The 12,473-nt window shown below is 38.1% G+C and overlaps 1 protein-coding gene across 1 annotated transcript in view; it reads right to left on the bottom strand.

Annotated features, from left to right (window-relative positions):
* Nucleotides 1–3,085: 3,085 nt before the first annotated feature.
* The window catches only part of PLPPR5 (phospholipid phosphatase related 5), an 81,487-nt gene continuing 72,099 nt past the window's right edge, over nt 3,086–12,473 (bottom strand). The window contains exons 5-6 of the mRNA XM_075002808.1: nt 11,306–11,425; nt 3,086–3,620 (exon numbers count right to left, since the gene is read on the bottom strand). Coding sequence (XP_074858909.1) covers nt 3,588–3,620; nt 11,306–11,425 — 153 coding nt within the window. The 3' untranslated portion in view covers nt 3,086–3,587. The remainder of the gene's footprint in view (nt 3,621–11,305; nt 11,426–12,473) is intronic.

The following is a 12,473-nucleotide window of genomic DNA, read 5'->3' on the forward strand; positions in this document are numbered from 1 at the left end:
CTGACCGCTACCTAAGTGCAGTTAGACCAGCTCCCTTACTGTGCATTGTAAATGAAGGCTACAGTTAAATACCATGCAGCTACATCATGGATTTCTAGTGCATCCTATAATAATGAAGACAGTCAGTATGAACTTTTAAATTACTCAACATGGCTTATTTACCTGTAAACTGTCCACTGACTATGGGCACATATTACTTGTCTAAAAAATACTATACCTACAAATGAAAAAATTAAAATAAAAATACAGTACAGTGTCACTTTTTGTTTATCTGCATCTGATAAGTTAAATCAAGGTATGTAACTTGCAAGCTGAGGGCAGGAGAGAGTGAGAGACCCAGTTACAAGCTGAATACAGTCGGGTCTCAACATTCGCAAGTGCCACATTTGCGAATTCAATTATTCACAAGTGGCCTCGCTTCCCTGGGGCTCCCTGCCCGGGAGCGCTGGCACCCATGGGGTCCCGGGGTCGGGAGTGGTGGTGGTGGCTGCAGGTTCCCTGGGGCTGGGAGCGCCAGTGGCAACCATGGGTTCCCTGGGGCTCCGGGGCTGGGACCACTGGCAGCCTTTGCTTCCTGAGGCTGCAGGGCAGGGAGCACCTGCAGCTGCTGCTTCCCAGGGCTCTGAGCCTCCCCACTCCCACACATTTGCAAAAATCAACATTCATGAGGGTTCTGAACACAGAACCCTCACAAATGTTGAGACCCTACTATATATACAATATGCTTATAAAACCCTCAACATATAAGAGCCTCTTAATAATCTTATATAAAATTTGCAGGGCCACTACCATACAAATATATATATATATAGTGACCCCTTCACTTAAAACTGTACATGTGAGAGATCGGTCCTAAACAGCTAGAGTAGGACAGGTGATGTGCAGCAGTGGTGCACACATCTGAGATGTGCTACAATTTTTAAACAATGGCTCTTTTAATGAACATTGCTGTCAATAAGGCAAGTAGCATTGTGGTTGACTACGGACTTGAGTCTTGCTTTCTTCTGTATTCTCAGGTTAGCTGGACACGTATATAATGTGTTCTGTGTTCTACTCAAACAATTTTTGCTGCCAGTCCTCCAGGCAGTGTTTAGATTATTATGATTTATTTAAATGGTCATTCTTTTTATTGACCAAATGAAGAGAAAGTATAGGTTTAAACATACAGTATACACTTGATATCATGGAATCATAGACTACTAGAACTGGAAGGGACCTCAAGAGGTCATCAAGTCCAGTACCCTGCCCTCAGGGCAGGACCAAAAACCATCTATATCATCCCTGTTAGACATTTATCCAACCCGTTCTTAAATATCTCTGCAACCACCCTAGGCTATTTATTCCAGTAATTAACCATCCTGACAGGAATTTTTTCCTACTGTCAAATCTAAACCTACCTAGCAGCAATTTAAGCCCATTGCTTCTTGTCCTATTATAAAAGGCTAAGGAGAATAATTTTAGTCCCTCCTCCTGGTAACACCTTTTTAGGTACTTGAAAGCTGCTCTCATGTCCCCTCTCTTTTCCAAACTAAACAAACCCAGTTATTTTAATCTTCTCTCACAGGTCATATTTTGTAGACGTTTATTTTACTTCCTCTTCCCCTGGACCCTTTCCAATCTGTCCACATTTTTCTTAAATGATTGGGCAGCCTGCATTACTGGTTAGTGCACAGGCACTAACAGAAAGCATGAACAATGCAAGGCTTTGCATGTTCTGCTTGTGTCAACAGATCTACCAACACTACTTGCTTACTGTTTTTGGTTCTCTGTGCCTTAAATATTGAGTCTGTTCTGGTCTGGCTATGGTCTGAAGAAGTGGGTCTGTCCCACGAAAGCTCACCTAATAAGCTATTTTTCTAGTCTTTAAAGTGCTACTTGACTGCTTTTTGTTTTGATAGTGTATAGACTAGCACGGCTTCCTCTCTGTTACTATTCTTGATGTGAATAGCATTGTATCTGCAATCGCCAAAACTAAATCTTCAGCAATAGGTCAAGCCTACATTCTATTGATCAGTTGCAAACACTTTTGAGCTTGCACCACTGTAAAAGTACTCTATGTAGGCCAAAATCAGCAATATTGGAGAGTTGGATTGCCTTTAGACAAGTAGGTTTGATAGGATCATGAACAATAAGTGGAAAAAGAAGATGAGTGCCTGGAATTAAAGACAATTCAGGTTATCCGTTACACATTACAGAAATGGTTGGAAGTCATTCATCTGAACTATGTCCCCTGTGATGCTACCAAGGTTAGTAGAATTGCTTAAATATATGTATTCTGGTCATGTAAGCTAAAAGGTTTTGTACTGTTAGTTAGGTGCTGCACTTAGTGTTGTGACACCTAACTGATTTAGGAGTCTAGGTCTAATTTTCAAAGCTATTTAGATACTTGGGTGCCAAAATCTCCTTAATAGCTCATTGACAACACTAAGCCTATCAATGTCTAAACACCTTTAAAAATTTGGGTCAAGATGTCTATAAGACATCTTACATTTTTCCACAAGTTTCCCAAAACAAAAACATAAGATAGAAAAATATGTAAATTGCTCATTAGGTTGGTTCCACCTTCTCCTTCATCCCTCATTTCACTGGTGCTGGAACTAGCATTGCAGGAGGTACTGCAGCATCCAAGGCTTGATGTGGTTTCTATCCTATAGAAGCTTTATAGTTTGATTCAACGACTCATAGCGCTCTGGCCTGATTCATCTTGGCATATACTTTTCCAACATACTAATAGGGTGTCCTGAGATGCACAACAAATATTTGGAGGGAGGATATAGACCTCACGTGGTTTCAGTGCTCTGCAGTAGTTGTACTTCTCCTGATAGTCTCAGACATGGAGCCTTTAACCCAGAATGAGAAATCATTATAAAGAAGGATATATACCAATGGCCAGAACTTCTATATTTTGTCATTTCCTTTATCCTAGATACATTGTACATCATCCAAGACATTTTAGAACTATATATCAACACTGGACTCCCCTTATGTCAGGAAAATATCCAAATAAACTTTTAATTATGATACAATACTTATTACAGTACAAATTGGTATTTTTTTCTTCAAAAGCAGAAGCACCAGTCTGACAAGTAACATAGGGTATGAATGATGTCTTAAGTGAAATACAGCATAGTACAGTGAGCAAACAGCATTTTAGTACTGAACATTTTAAAAAAAAATACACAGAAATTTGCTCAAATGGAAAACAATGTCATGCTAAATTAAAAACTCAGATTTTAGAAATCCAAATAAATCAGAACATGATGTACTGCTGAATAGATACATGAATAATTAAAATAATTAGCCAAAAAAAGGCTACAGAGGGCACTGTCATACAAACATGACTAGTGTTCAGGTTCCTCCCCACCCTTAAATAAATACATAAATTGTGGTGCAATGCTTTTGTTGGAAAGTAAAGTGAACTTTTAATATTTAAGAAGCATTCTTCAAATGTTGATGTAGTTTTAATGCTGTAAAAATCAAGTTATATGTCAGAATTTTTACTCTCTTATTTTCAACACGTCAGTTATTATGAGTGGACTGTGAAAAGAGATGATGTCCAGTGCAGTGAATACACATCAGCTTCATCATCATGTGACTTCTGCAAAGGCCGTGAGGAGGTTCTATAAGTTTAAAAAAAAAGATCAAAAGCACATGGTTAGATATGAATAATCACCATAACTGAAAGTATTCCTATTTTTGACTTTTCAGACATTCTTCTGCAAGGAGAATTTTGTAATATAATTTTGTAGTAGTATAAATAAAAATGTTTCTAATTGCTGTGCTGTCAATTCCTTCCCATGGCAAATATTTTTTTTAAATGTTGCAAAACTTGTATACGTAAGTACCATGAACAAAGTAACTCAGTGTTATAGTTCTACAGCATGTTAGCTTTTAATTTATTGTTCATTTATAACAATTTGAATAATTAAATTTGTTGTCATTTTATTACGGTCTTATTTATAATTAAAAGCTCAATTTCTGGGAATGAAAACTTGTCAGCTGATAATATTCTATTTTAGTGTTAATACAATTTTAATGTTGCATTTTTTTTAAGTTTAATTGCTCCCTGTGAGCCAGATGGCATGGAATAAAGTAGTAAAATGCTAGAATTCACTAGTTGATAGAACATGTTAAAAATTACTGCTTCAGAACCATTGCAGCATAATAGGCAATTCTCTTTAAACTTGTGTGTGTGCATATGGAACAGGTTTTACTTCACTTTTTACTTAAAACAACATACAGTAAAAAACTGTAGTGTCCAGAATAATTATGCTATCTGTCAATATGCTCCAGTCTGAGATTGCTCAAGCAAATACTTATGCAGGGGAGTAACTTGATACATGACAGTCGCATTTACACACCATCTAAAGCATTTGCTTTTGGTTCCAGTGGCAGGATTCTTTGAGACACTGACAGTTTTCTCTGTGGTACCAAGTGTTCTAAACTCTTATTGGATTCAACAATCAATTTCTTTTCTATGAAATTTTTAAAGCCACCATGTTTTAAACAGACAAAATGAAACAGTCCTATTGATACGGGGCCCTATGCATCTCCTTCCATGTGAAAATACATGAAGGAAAATTTAACCTGGAAGTGCTGCAAATTTTGGGTATCATGTCTTTCCTCTTGCTACTTTCTCATATCCCCCAGCAGTAGGGCCAAAAGTTATGTGGAGATACGGCAAGGCAAGGCAAATAGATAAGGGTTAGGAAACATACTCTATACAGTAACAGAGAGGGAGCTGTGCTAGTCTGTATACTATCAAAACAAAAAAGCAGTCAAGTGGCACTTTAGAGACTAACAAAATAATTTATTAGGTGAGCTTTTGTGGGACAGACCCACTTCTTCAGACCATAGCCAGACCAGAACAGACTCAATATTTAAGGCATAGACCTTGGTCTGAAGAAGTGGGTCTGTCCCACAGAAGCTCACCTAATAAATTATTTTGTTAGTCTCTAAAGTGCTACTTGACTGCTTTTTTGTTTTGATACTCTATACAGTCCTTGTCCTACTGTCTGACTCTTCTCAGTGCTCCTTCAAGCACCCCCTCCCTTTGCCAGTAATATGTATGTGTTCCCGGTTCCTGTAAGCTAGTTTTGTGACTCCATGATGATCTTGTGAACATCCTTAAAACTTGCTCTGTTATTTTCAGTGGATTTTGCAAGGAACCATTTTAAATGGATCAAAATTAATCATCTGCTAGCACCAAGACTGACTGGTATAGATGCATGCAGGTGCGACCCTGTCCATGCTTCCATAACGAGTCTTCTCAGACATCGTTTCTGAGGAAGGATGGCACTTAGCGAAGAAATAGATGCCCTCTAGAATAAGTGACTTTTCAGTTGATTTACCATCAGTTTTGCTTTATTATGACAGATAATTCAGTCTATAAAATTTGCAACAATCCCAACAAAGGCACACAAAGACATTGCAGACAAGCAAACTCCATGCATGAAACCTCAAACTCCACGGGAAACAGTTATACTATTCAGTGCTCAGAAGAACTAGGATAGTTTGCTTCCATTAAATTTTAGCAGTTTGCCACATTGGTACATTGTTTTGTGGTATTTTTAATTGACTGTGTGAAGTATGTGGAAGCAGACAGAAGGTTTTAAATACTTCAAGTTTTGTAATTCTTTCAAACCAATACAAATTAGAAAATTTATATTCTAAAAGTTAAACCTTCAGTGCAGGTTTCTGGGGAGAAAAAAACCCCATGTTTTGCAACATGGTCTTGCTTATTTAATTTTGACTTCTAACCTGGTGCAGACTGATAAAGTGCATGTTGTACATAAAAAAGTCCATATCCTCTTATATTTAGTATTTTCCTTTACATAGATTTCACATTTTAGAGTAGGACATTCTCTTGTCTGTTCTCTAAAATACAGTCACTACTATTGCTGTGCCTGTTAATACTTAAAAACAGCTATTAATGGAATAATTTTTTACCAAGACGCTTAAAAAAGTTTATATTCTGCCTAGCACAGCAGAGGTTAAGTTAAAGTTCATAGTTTAAGTTAATTTAAAAGAAGCCATTCAAAAATATTCTGTAGATGAAGGGATTTAGCTCTTCCTTATTTAAGTCTGAACAAAAAAAGAATGTCTCCCGCTTCCATAGGAAAAAGATATATTTTCAGAGAACATAGGAACTAATCCTTCAATGAAATGCTGCTTCTTCAAAAGTTCTAATCCTGCACAGAAGGCTAACACATGTTATATCTGCCTTTGCTTGAAAGACACATTCAAACACACTAGCGCGCTTTTGCGCCCATACGTTTATTGCCTTATGTGAAGATGTTCAAAACGGTTTGTTCGTGTTATCCAGGAGAAGAATCTAACGAGGTGCGCTTTGAAGGAGTTTTGTTGTAAAGGGTCTTCTTGACTGATATCAATAGCTGGATTCTGTAATACCTATAATATTTATTTTTATAGTAATCACTTGAATAATTTGCACACTTCTTTTGTTCAACTGCTGCCTCACTGTACTACTTACTAAAACTTGGGTGCTAAGATCACACAGTTTGCAAATGAAATAAAACTATTTCACATCCATTGGAGTTTCCTGAAGCTACATATTAATGGGTAAAAGTCTGGTGGGAACAGCCATCCAAACACTTAATTTCAGCAAAATTGGGAATGTAACTGCTTCCTGCCCTTATCTGAGTGCTCTTTCCTGTGTTCACTACATGTGTTCTTGATATACTAAGTGCTTAAGATATAGCAAGAAGTCAGCAAATTTCTCTGAAGAAAAGTAAACCTATGCATTCTGATTGGTTGGCATGCAAGTGAGCACAGCTCTGTCCACATATTCAAATACTGATTACATATATGGCTACCCACATGGACCTCATCTTCACAGCATGTGAGCAACCCCCAGTGGTTTAATAATATAAACACTTCATCTTACCATTCTAAGGGTACATGTCCTCTGCCCCAAGGTTAAAACAGCAGCAGCAATGATCTTTACAGGGGAGATACAGCACCAAGAAAACACCAGATATCTTTCTTTCTGCACTGCTTAATCACCTCAAGGCATCCACAGACTCGCCAGATCATTAATAACTAGGACTTGCCATTATGTGGCATTAGGCTCAATTCAGTCTGCTCAGAAAAATTCCACATAAGTTTATTCCCACTTAAGTGCACCCTGTGTCTTCTAGTAACTGGCCCCCACTGGGAGAAGGAAGAATTCAACAAACACTCCTGGAAATCACCTGGTGGTATAATGTTTCTAGCAGGTGCTCACTGAAGGAAGCTTGTTCATTACGTTACGTAAGGGAGCACTACAAACTCCCCTATGTAGCAGTCACCTCTGCCAGCTGGCATGGTGCTCGTGGGGAGAGGTAGAGGTATGGTCGTCCTTCCTCCCACTCTCCTTTTTGTGCCAATCTTGATGCCAAAAGAGAACCTTTACTATGTTCACAAGACTGCATAGGCTGGGACTGTACTGGTCCTAGTAGTAGCTACAGTGGAAGAAGATCTGTGCACTCACCCCCTTTGGCACCCAGGGTGCCATCTACCTGTATGTGAGAAGTATAAATACTCTGCCCAGCAGCAGATGATAGAGGTGCTTCCAGGCATAGGAAGTGGCAATGTATTTTCTTTGTTTATGGGAAGAGATTAATATATAATTCTACGATGGATGAGCAAACACCCATTCTGCTGGGGCAAACAACAAAGTCAGTTTTCAGTAAAACAGCAATTCCATTTTTTTTTATTAAAGACAAACAGAATAATTGAAATATTTCTCCCTAGCACTGCCTTGATTCATGGCAATATGATCCTATCACAGTTCTAGTCATGCACAGTAGTGATTTGAAAACAAAAAGCAGTCAAGTAGCACTTTAAAGACTAGCAAAATAGTTTATGAGGTGAGCTTTCGTGGGACAGACCCACTTCTTCAGACCATAGCCAGACCAGAATGGTAGTGATTTGCTGTCATTAAGTTATCCTGATTAACACTACAGCAGCATACAAACTGAGAAAAAGGAAAAGAAATGTAAATAAGTCACATTCCAATAAACAGAAAGTCAGGATTTAGATTCTTGACAGTCAAATTTGGTATCTGTTTATCAATGGGCAAAGGAAGGAAAAAGCAGCATCCATGCCAGTTTTCAAGTTTGCCCTTGTCTCTAGAGAAGACCAGATTATAAGAGGTCAGCTAGAAAACAAAGAATGATAAAAACAAATGGCAAGAGACTATGGTTTAAGCTAATTTAGCCATAAATTAATTTTATACTATTTATAATTTAATTATGAATTACTATGACTGTTTCTCCAGATCTTGTCCAGAACTGTAGGTTGCTTCAAAAATTTTAAATTAGACCACTGAAAAATCAAAAAAATGTCAATACAAAACTTTCAATCACCAATTATTTTCCAATTACAGAACTTCCATTTAATTTATCTTCTAAACAAAGAAAAAGGCTTTTCCCAATGACTAACTCATCCTTTGGTTTTAATCCTCTCTACCTTGGGACTCCTAGGCTACCTCTACACTAGGATCATCTGTCTACGAACGTTACTGTTGGACAAGATGTTCTGACAAAATGTCTGGTGACAGATGGCGTCTACACATGAAAGCAGCCTGATCTTTTCATCTGCTCTGTCAACAAAACGCATTTTGTGTGTAGATGCTCAGTCGGTTTGCTTGACAAAAACCCAGGTTTGCCTACAAAACTCTAGTACAGACAGACCACTAATATGCTGAAGCCCTGAGAGAGAAGACAGATTTGCAGGAAACCCTTAGCTTGGGCTGAGCTAGCTGGCAAATGAATTACAATGCTCAGGACTGATGCAAAACACTTGCTGGTATTTCCCTTGATTAAACAGTGAGCGCACCACTGATCCCAGCTGACATTACGAGCTGGAGGTAGATGCAGGCTCTCAAGTTACAGGGTCCCAAACCAAGCACAAATTGTGGACACTTTCTATCAGGCAGGATGAAGATACTATGAAGGCAGACATCCAGTGACCTCACACAATCCAACGTCATCACATCAGTCTCGTCTTGAGTAAGCCTCAGACAAATAGGCTATGTCTACACTAGCCCAAAACTTCAAAATGGCCATGCTGTTAGGAATAAGGGGATTTCGAAGTTGCCAGGGTCCTTTCGAAAAGGAGCCCCGTCTGGATGAGCTGCGCGGCGGCGAGGCGTGTCAATTTCGAATGCCGCAGCTGCTGGCATGCTAATGAGGCACTGAATATGTATTTCAGCGCTTCATTAGCAAAATTCAAAATGGCCATTTGCATGGCCATTTCAAAGTTTTGGGCTAGTGTAGACACGGGCAGTGAGGAAGAAAAAACTATCTTCAAAGAAATCTTTACTCCAAGATGGAGAAGAAAGAAAGATTTCAGTGGCCTGTCTGGGTTTTTGATAAATAGGTCAACTCTGCACAGATTCAAAATGCACAACCTATCATGACTTATGTCCTACCTCCTTGGCTATTAGCCCAGAAGACAAGAGGACACAAATAAGGGAAGTTTTATTTTACTAACACAGTCTGTTCTAGGCCAGCTAATATCTTTTTTTTTTTTGTTTTGCCAGATCATAGAGTTTTCTGACTATATACCGTCAAAATGATCCATTCATCAACTAAATGCTTGTTAAAGCAAATGAGAATGTGGTCTCTTTGTAACAATGTCAGCTATGTTGAGTTTGAGACACATGGTTATGAAAGGAGTATTAGATAATTCTGAAAAGATATCTGCTCTCTCTTCCAAGGAAATGACCAAGAAACTAGGGTCCCGTGCAGCAATCCTTAGTGGCCGGGGGCGGGGGGAGGAGGGGAATCTCATTCTCAAATGATGGGCATGGGATGTGAATTGGTTAAGCATGCACTTCTTTTCATATGCCTTAATACAAAGAAGTACATGAATATTAATTTGTACTAAAGTCAATTCCACTGAAATCTTTGCTTTGCTTTGCTGTTTACCATCTTCAAATGAGAATACATTTTAATCAGTAATGCCAGTAAAGCTCATTATAAAAATTAGAATTACGTTAAAAATTTGCACTAGTTGTTCAAACTTTCGTTTAGGTAAAAATGTCCGACATATTGTCTTTCCTTAGTTATGTTATCTGCTTCAAGCCTGCTCGCTAACAGAAACATCTCTGACCTAGCCATACCTAACATTTATGTAACATAACAGCATCTTTGCAAAAGAAAAATTTTTAGTACAGCAAAATGAAATGAATTTTAAATACAGTGCAATAGTTTTTCATGGTGAGCATTGTGATTTACCCAAGGATGGTGAATGGTGCTTTTATGTATATAAGCAGCTCTGGTACTCTCTGCTGCTGGCTCGAAGCAGCTACAGCAACCCCTACATACACCCTGCTCTGACTGCTCCATATTCTACCTACTCTTAGCCTTGAATACTCAAGTCCTGGTACCAGTGAAGGAATTCAAATGAATGTTGTTAAGGAAGTCAGTGAAACCTTCACCCTCAAATCTCTTCACTTCAGAGTCCTTCACTGTCAGCACCCTAACACCAGAGCTCAGCCCAAAGCTGTGGGATGTTAATGCAACACCCAGTTGACCTGAACTGAAGAGACAGAACATGCAAAGTGCATTAGTTTTCAAAGTAACCAAGCCATAAAGGGAATAAATGGTAGATGCAAGCTGCATGTGCTCCCCATCTGCCCATTTACTCTGGGGCATTTCACAGTCAGGTTGTACATGACCTTATGTGTCTGGAGCACCGCTAGGCATATTTCACTGTGTTCGGTGGCTGACCTCACATAGTTCCTAAAACGCAAATGCTGGAATGGTCTCACAGGGTAAGCCTCTTGTGTCTTACACAAGCTGAACCTCTCTAACCCGTAAGTCTCTTGCCCAGCAACATCCACAATCCAGCATGATTTTTATTAGCTGGATGACCACTGATCATGGGCGTAGCCAAATTTCCTGTAGTCCCACAAAGTTTGTTTACAGCCACCAGTCCTGGCTTTCTGTACTCTATGCTGTTATTTAGCTCTAATTTACCCCTAAGTGTCTTTTAAAAGCCCGGTAAGCAGTAGAAGGATTGGTAATGTTACTAGAGAACACTGACCTCCTGTGGTCTCATTTGGCACTGGTCAGGTCCCCAAGGGTGCCAGACTAGAGAGGTTCAACCTGTGATATGTTCTTTCCCTACTTCCAGAACATACACACACCTTAGTGGCATCATGTCCTGCCTTGCACTCTAATAAGGCAATCTGGGATACAGGATACACACATCAATGTTCAGTTGATCCAGTGAAGTTAGCAAAGTCACAATCACATTTCAGTATTTCAAATGAAACCACCTGGACGGATATTACCTTTTCTAAAGGACTTTCTACACGTGGGATGCTGATCATTGGCATCTGAGTCAGATTATCCATATGAGAATTTTCATGTTCTTGTTGTCTTCCTCTAAAATTATTTACCACACATACAACCTAAAAAGGTCAGAAGGTAGTTAGAATATTAAACAAGCATTTTACTTATTTGAGCCTGATCCTGAACTTCTTAGTCAAAATTCCTACTGACTTTAGTAACACATTACACTCGGAACACAAACATCTATGAAATAAAATAAAGATACTCCGTTTGTGTTACTGAACCTAACTGTCTGAAAGTACTCATTGTTTTTAAACTGTCTTGAGTTCAATGAACATTTTACCAAAGTAGAAGAGTCAGAAGTAGACCTTTAAACACCAGAAGCAATGGCGGAGTAATTCTGAGAAAGATTGCATTACAAATTTGACTAAATTAACTAGATTTATTGAAAGAATCATTTGAGTGTGTTGGTTAAAATTATATCATCTAGAAATATTAAGGACTTTTTTCTCAGCATAAATTTGAATATAATTTTATATTATCATAGTACACGTGATCGTCCCAAAAGAAAATCTGTTGTAGATGTGGAATAATAAATGGCCTATTATGATCATTTAAATCTCAAACTAAATGTATGTTTAAATCAAGTTTTATCAAATAAATGCACAAAAAACTACAGCAGTAACACTGAAATTCCTATGACTTTTAGCAAATATTGATCGCGTTTCTATCACAGTACGATTTAATGCTTATCACTTGGCACTATCCTGACACCAGCATGACTATTTGCAAACACTTTCTCTAGCAATAATTATACAAATCAGTTGAGTTTTATTTTATTAATTGCTTGTATAGCATGTTGTCAACTTGTTCACTCACTTAGCTTTTCAAAATGGATTGCTGGACTTGTGCAATGGATTTTAATGACAATTGACTAATTTGAAATACATTCATCAAAATGTTAAATGATGTTTCCTGCAGTTAGCCAAGTACAAATTAAATATCTTGATAACAGGTTGTTTATAATTCTTTTTCTATTAGCTAATTAACATATAGTGCCCTTCATTTTTCACATATATTCTGCAATAAAAATTAATTTAGTCAAATAAACACTTAGTCAGATCAAGTTATTGACCATCCCTTCCCCAGAAACAGCTAGGCTACGTC

This window comes from Carettochelys insculpta, chromosome 9 (genome assembly GCF_033958435.1).
Source record: "Carettochelys insculpta isolate YL-2023 chromosome 9, ASM3395843v1, whole genome shotgun sequence".
Lineage (NCBI taxonomy): Eukaryota > Metazoa > Chordata > Testudines > Carettochelyidae > Carettochelys > Carettochelys insculpta.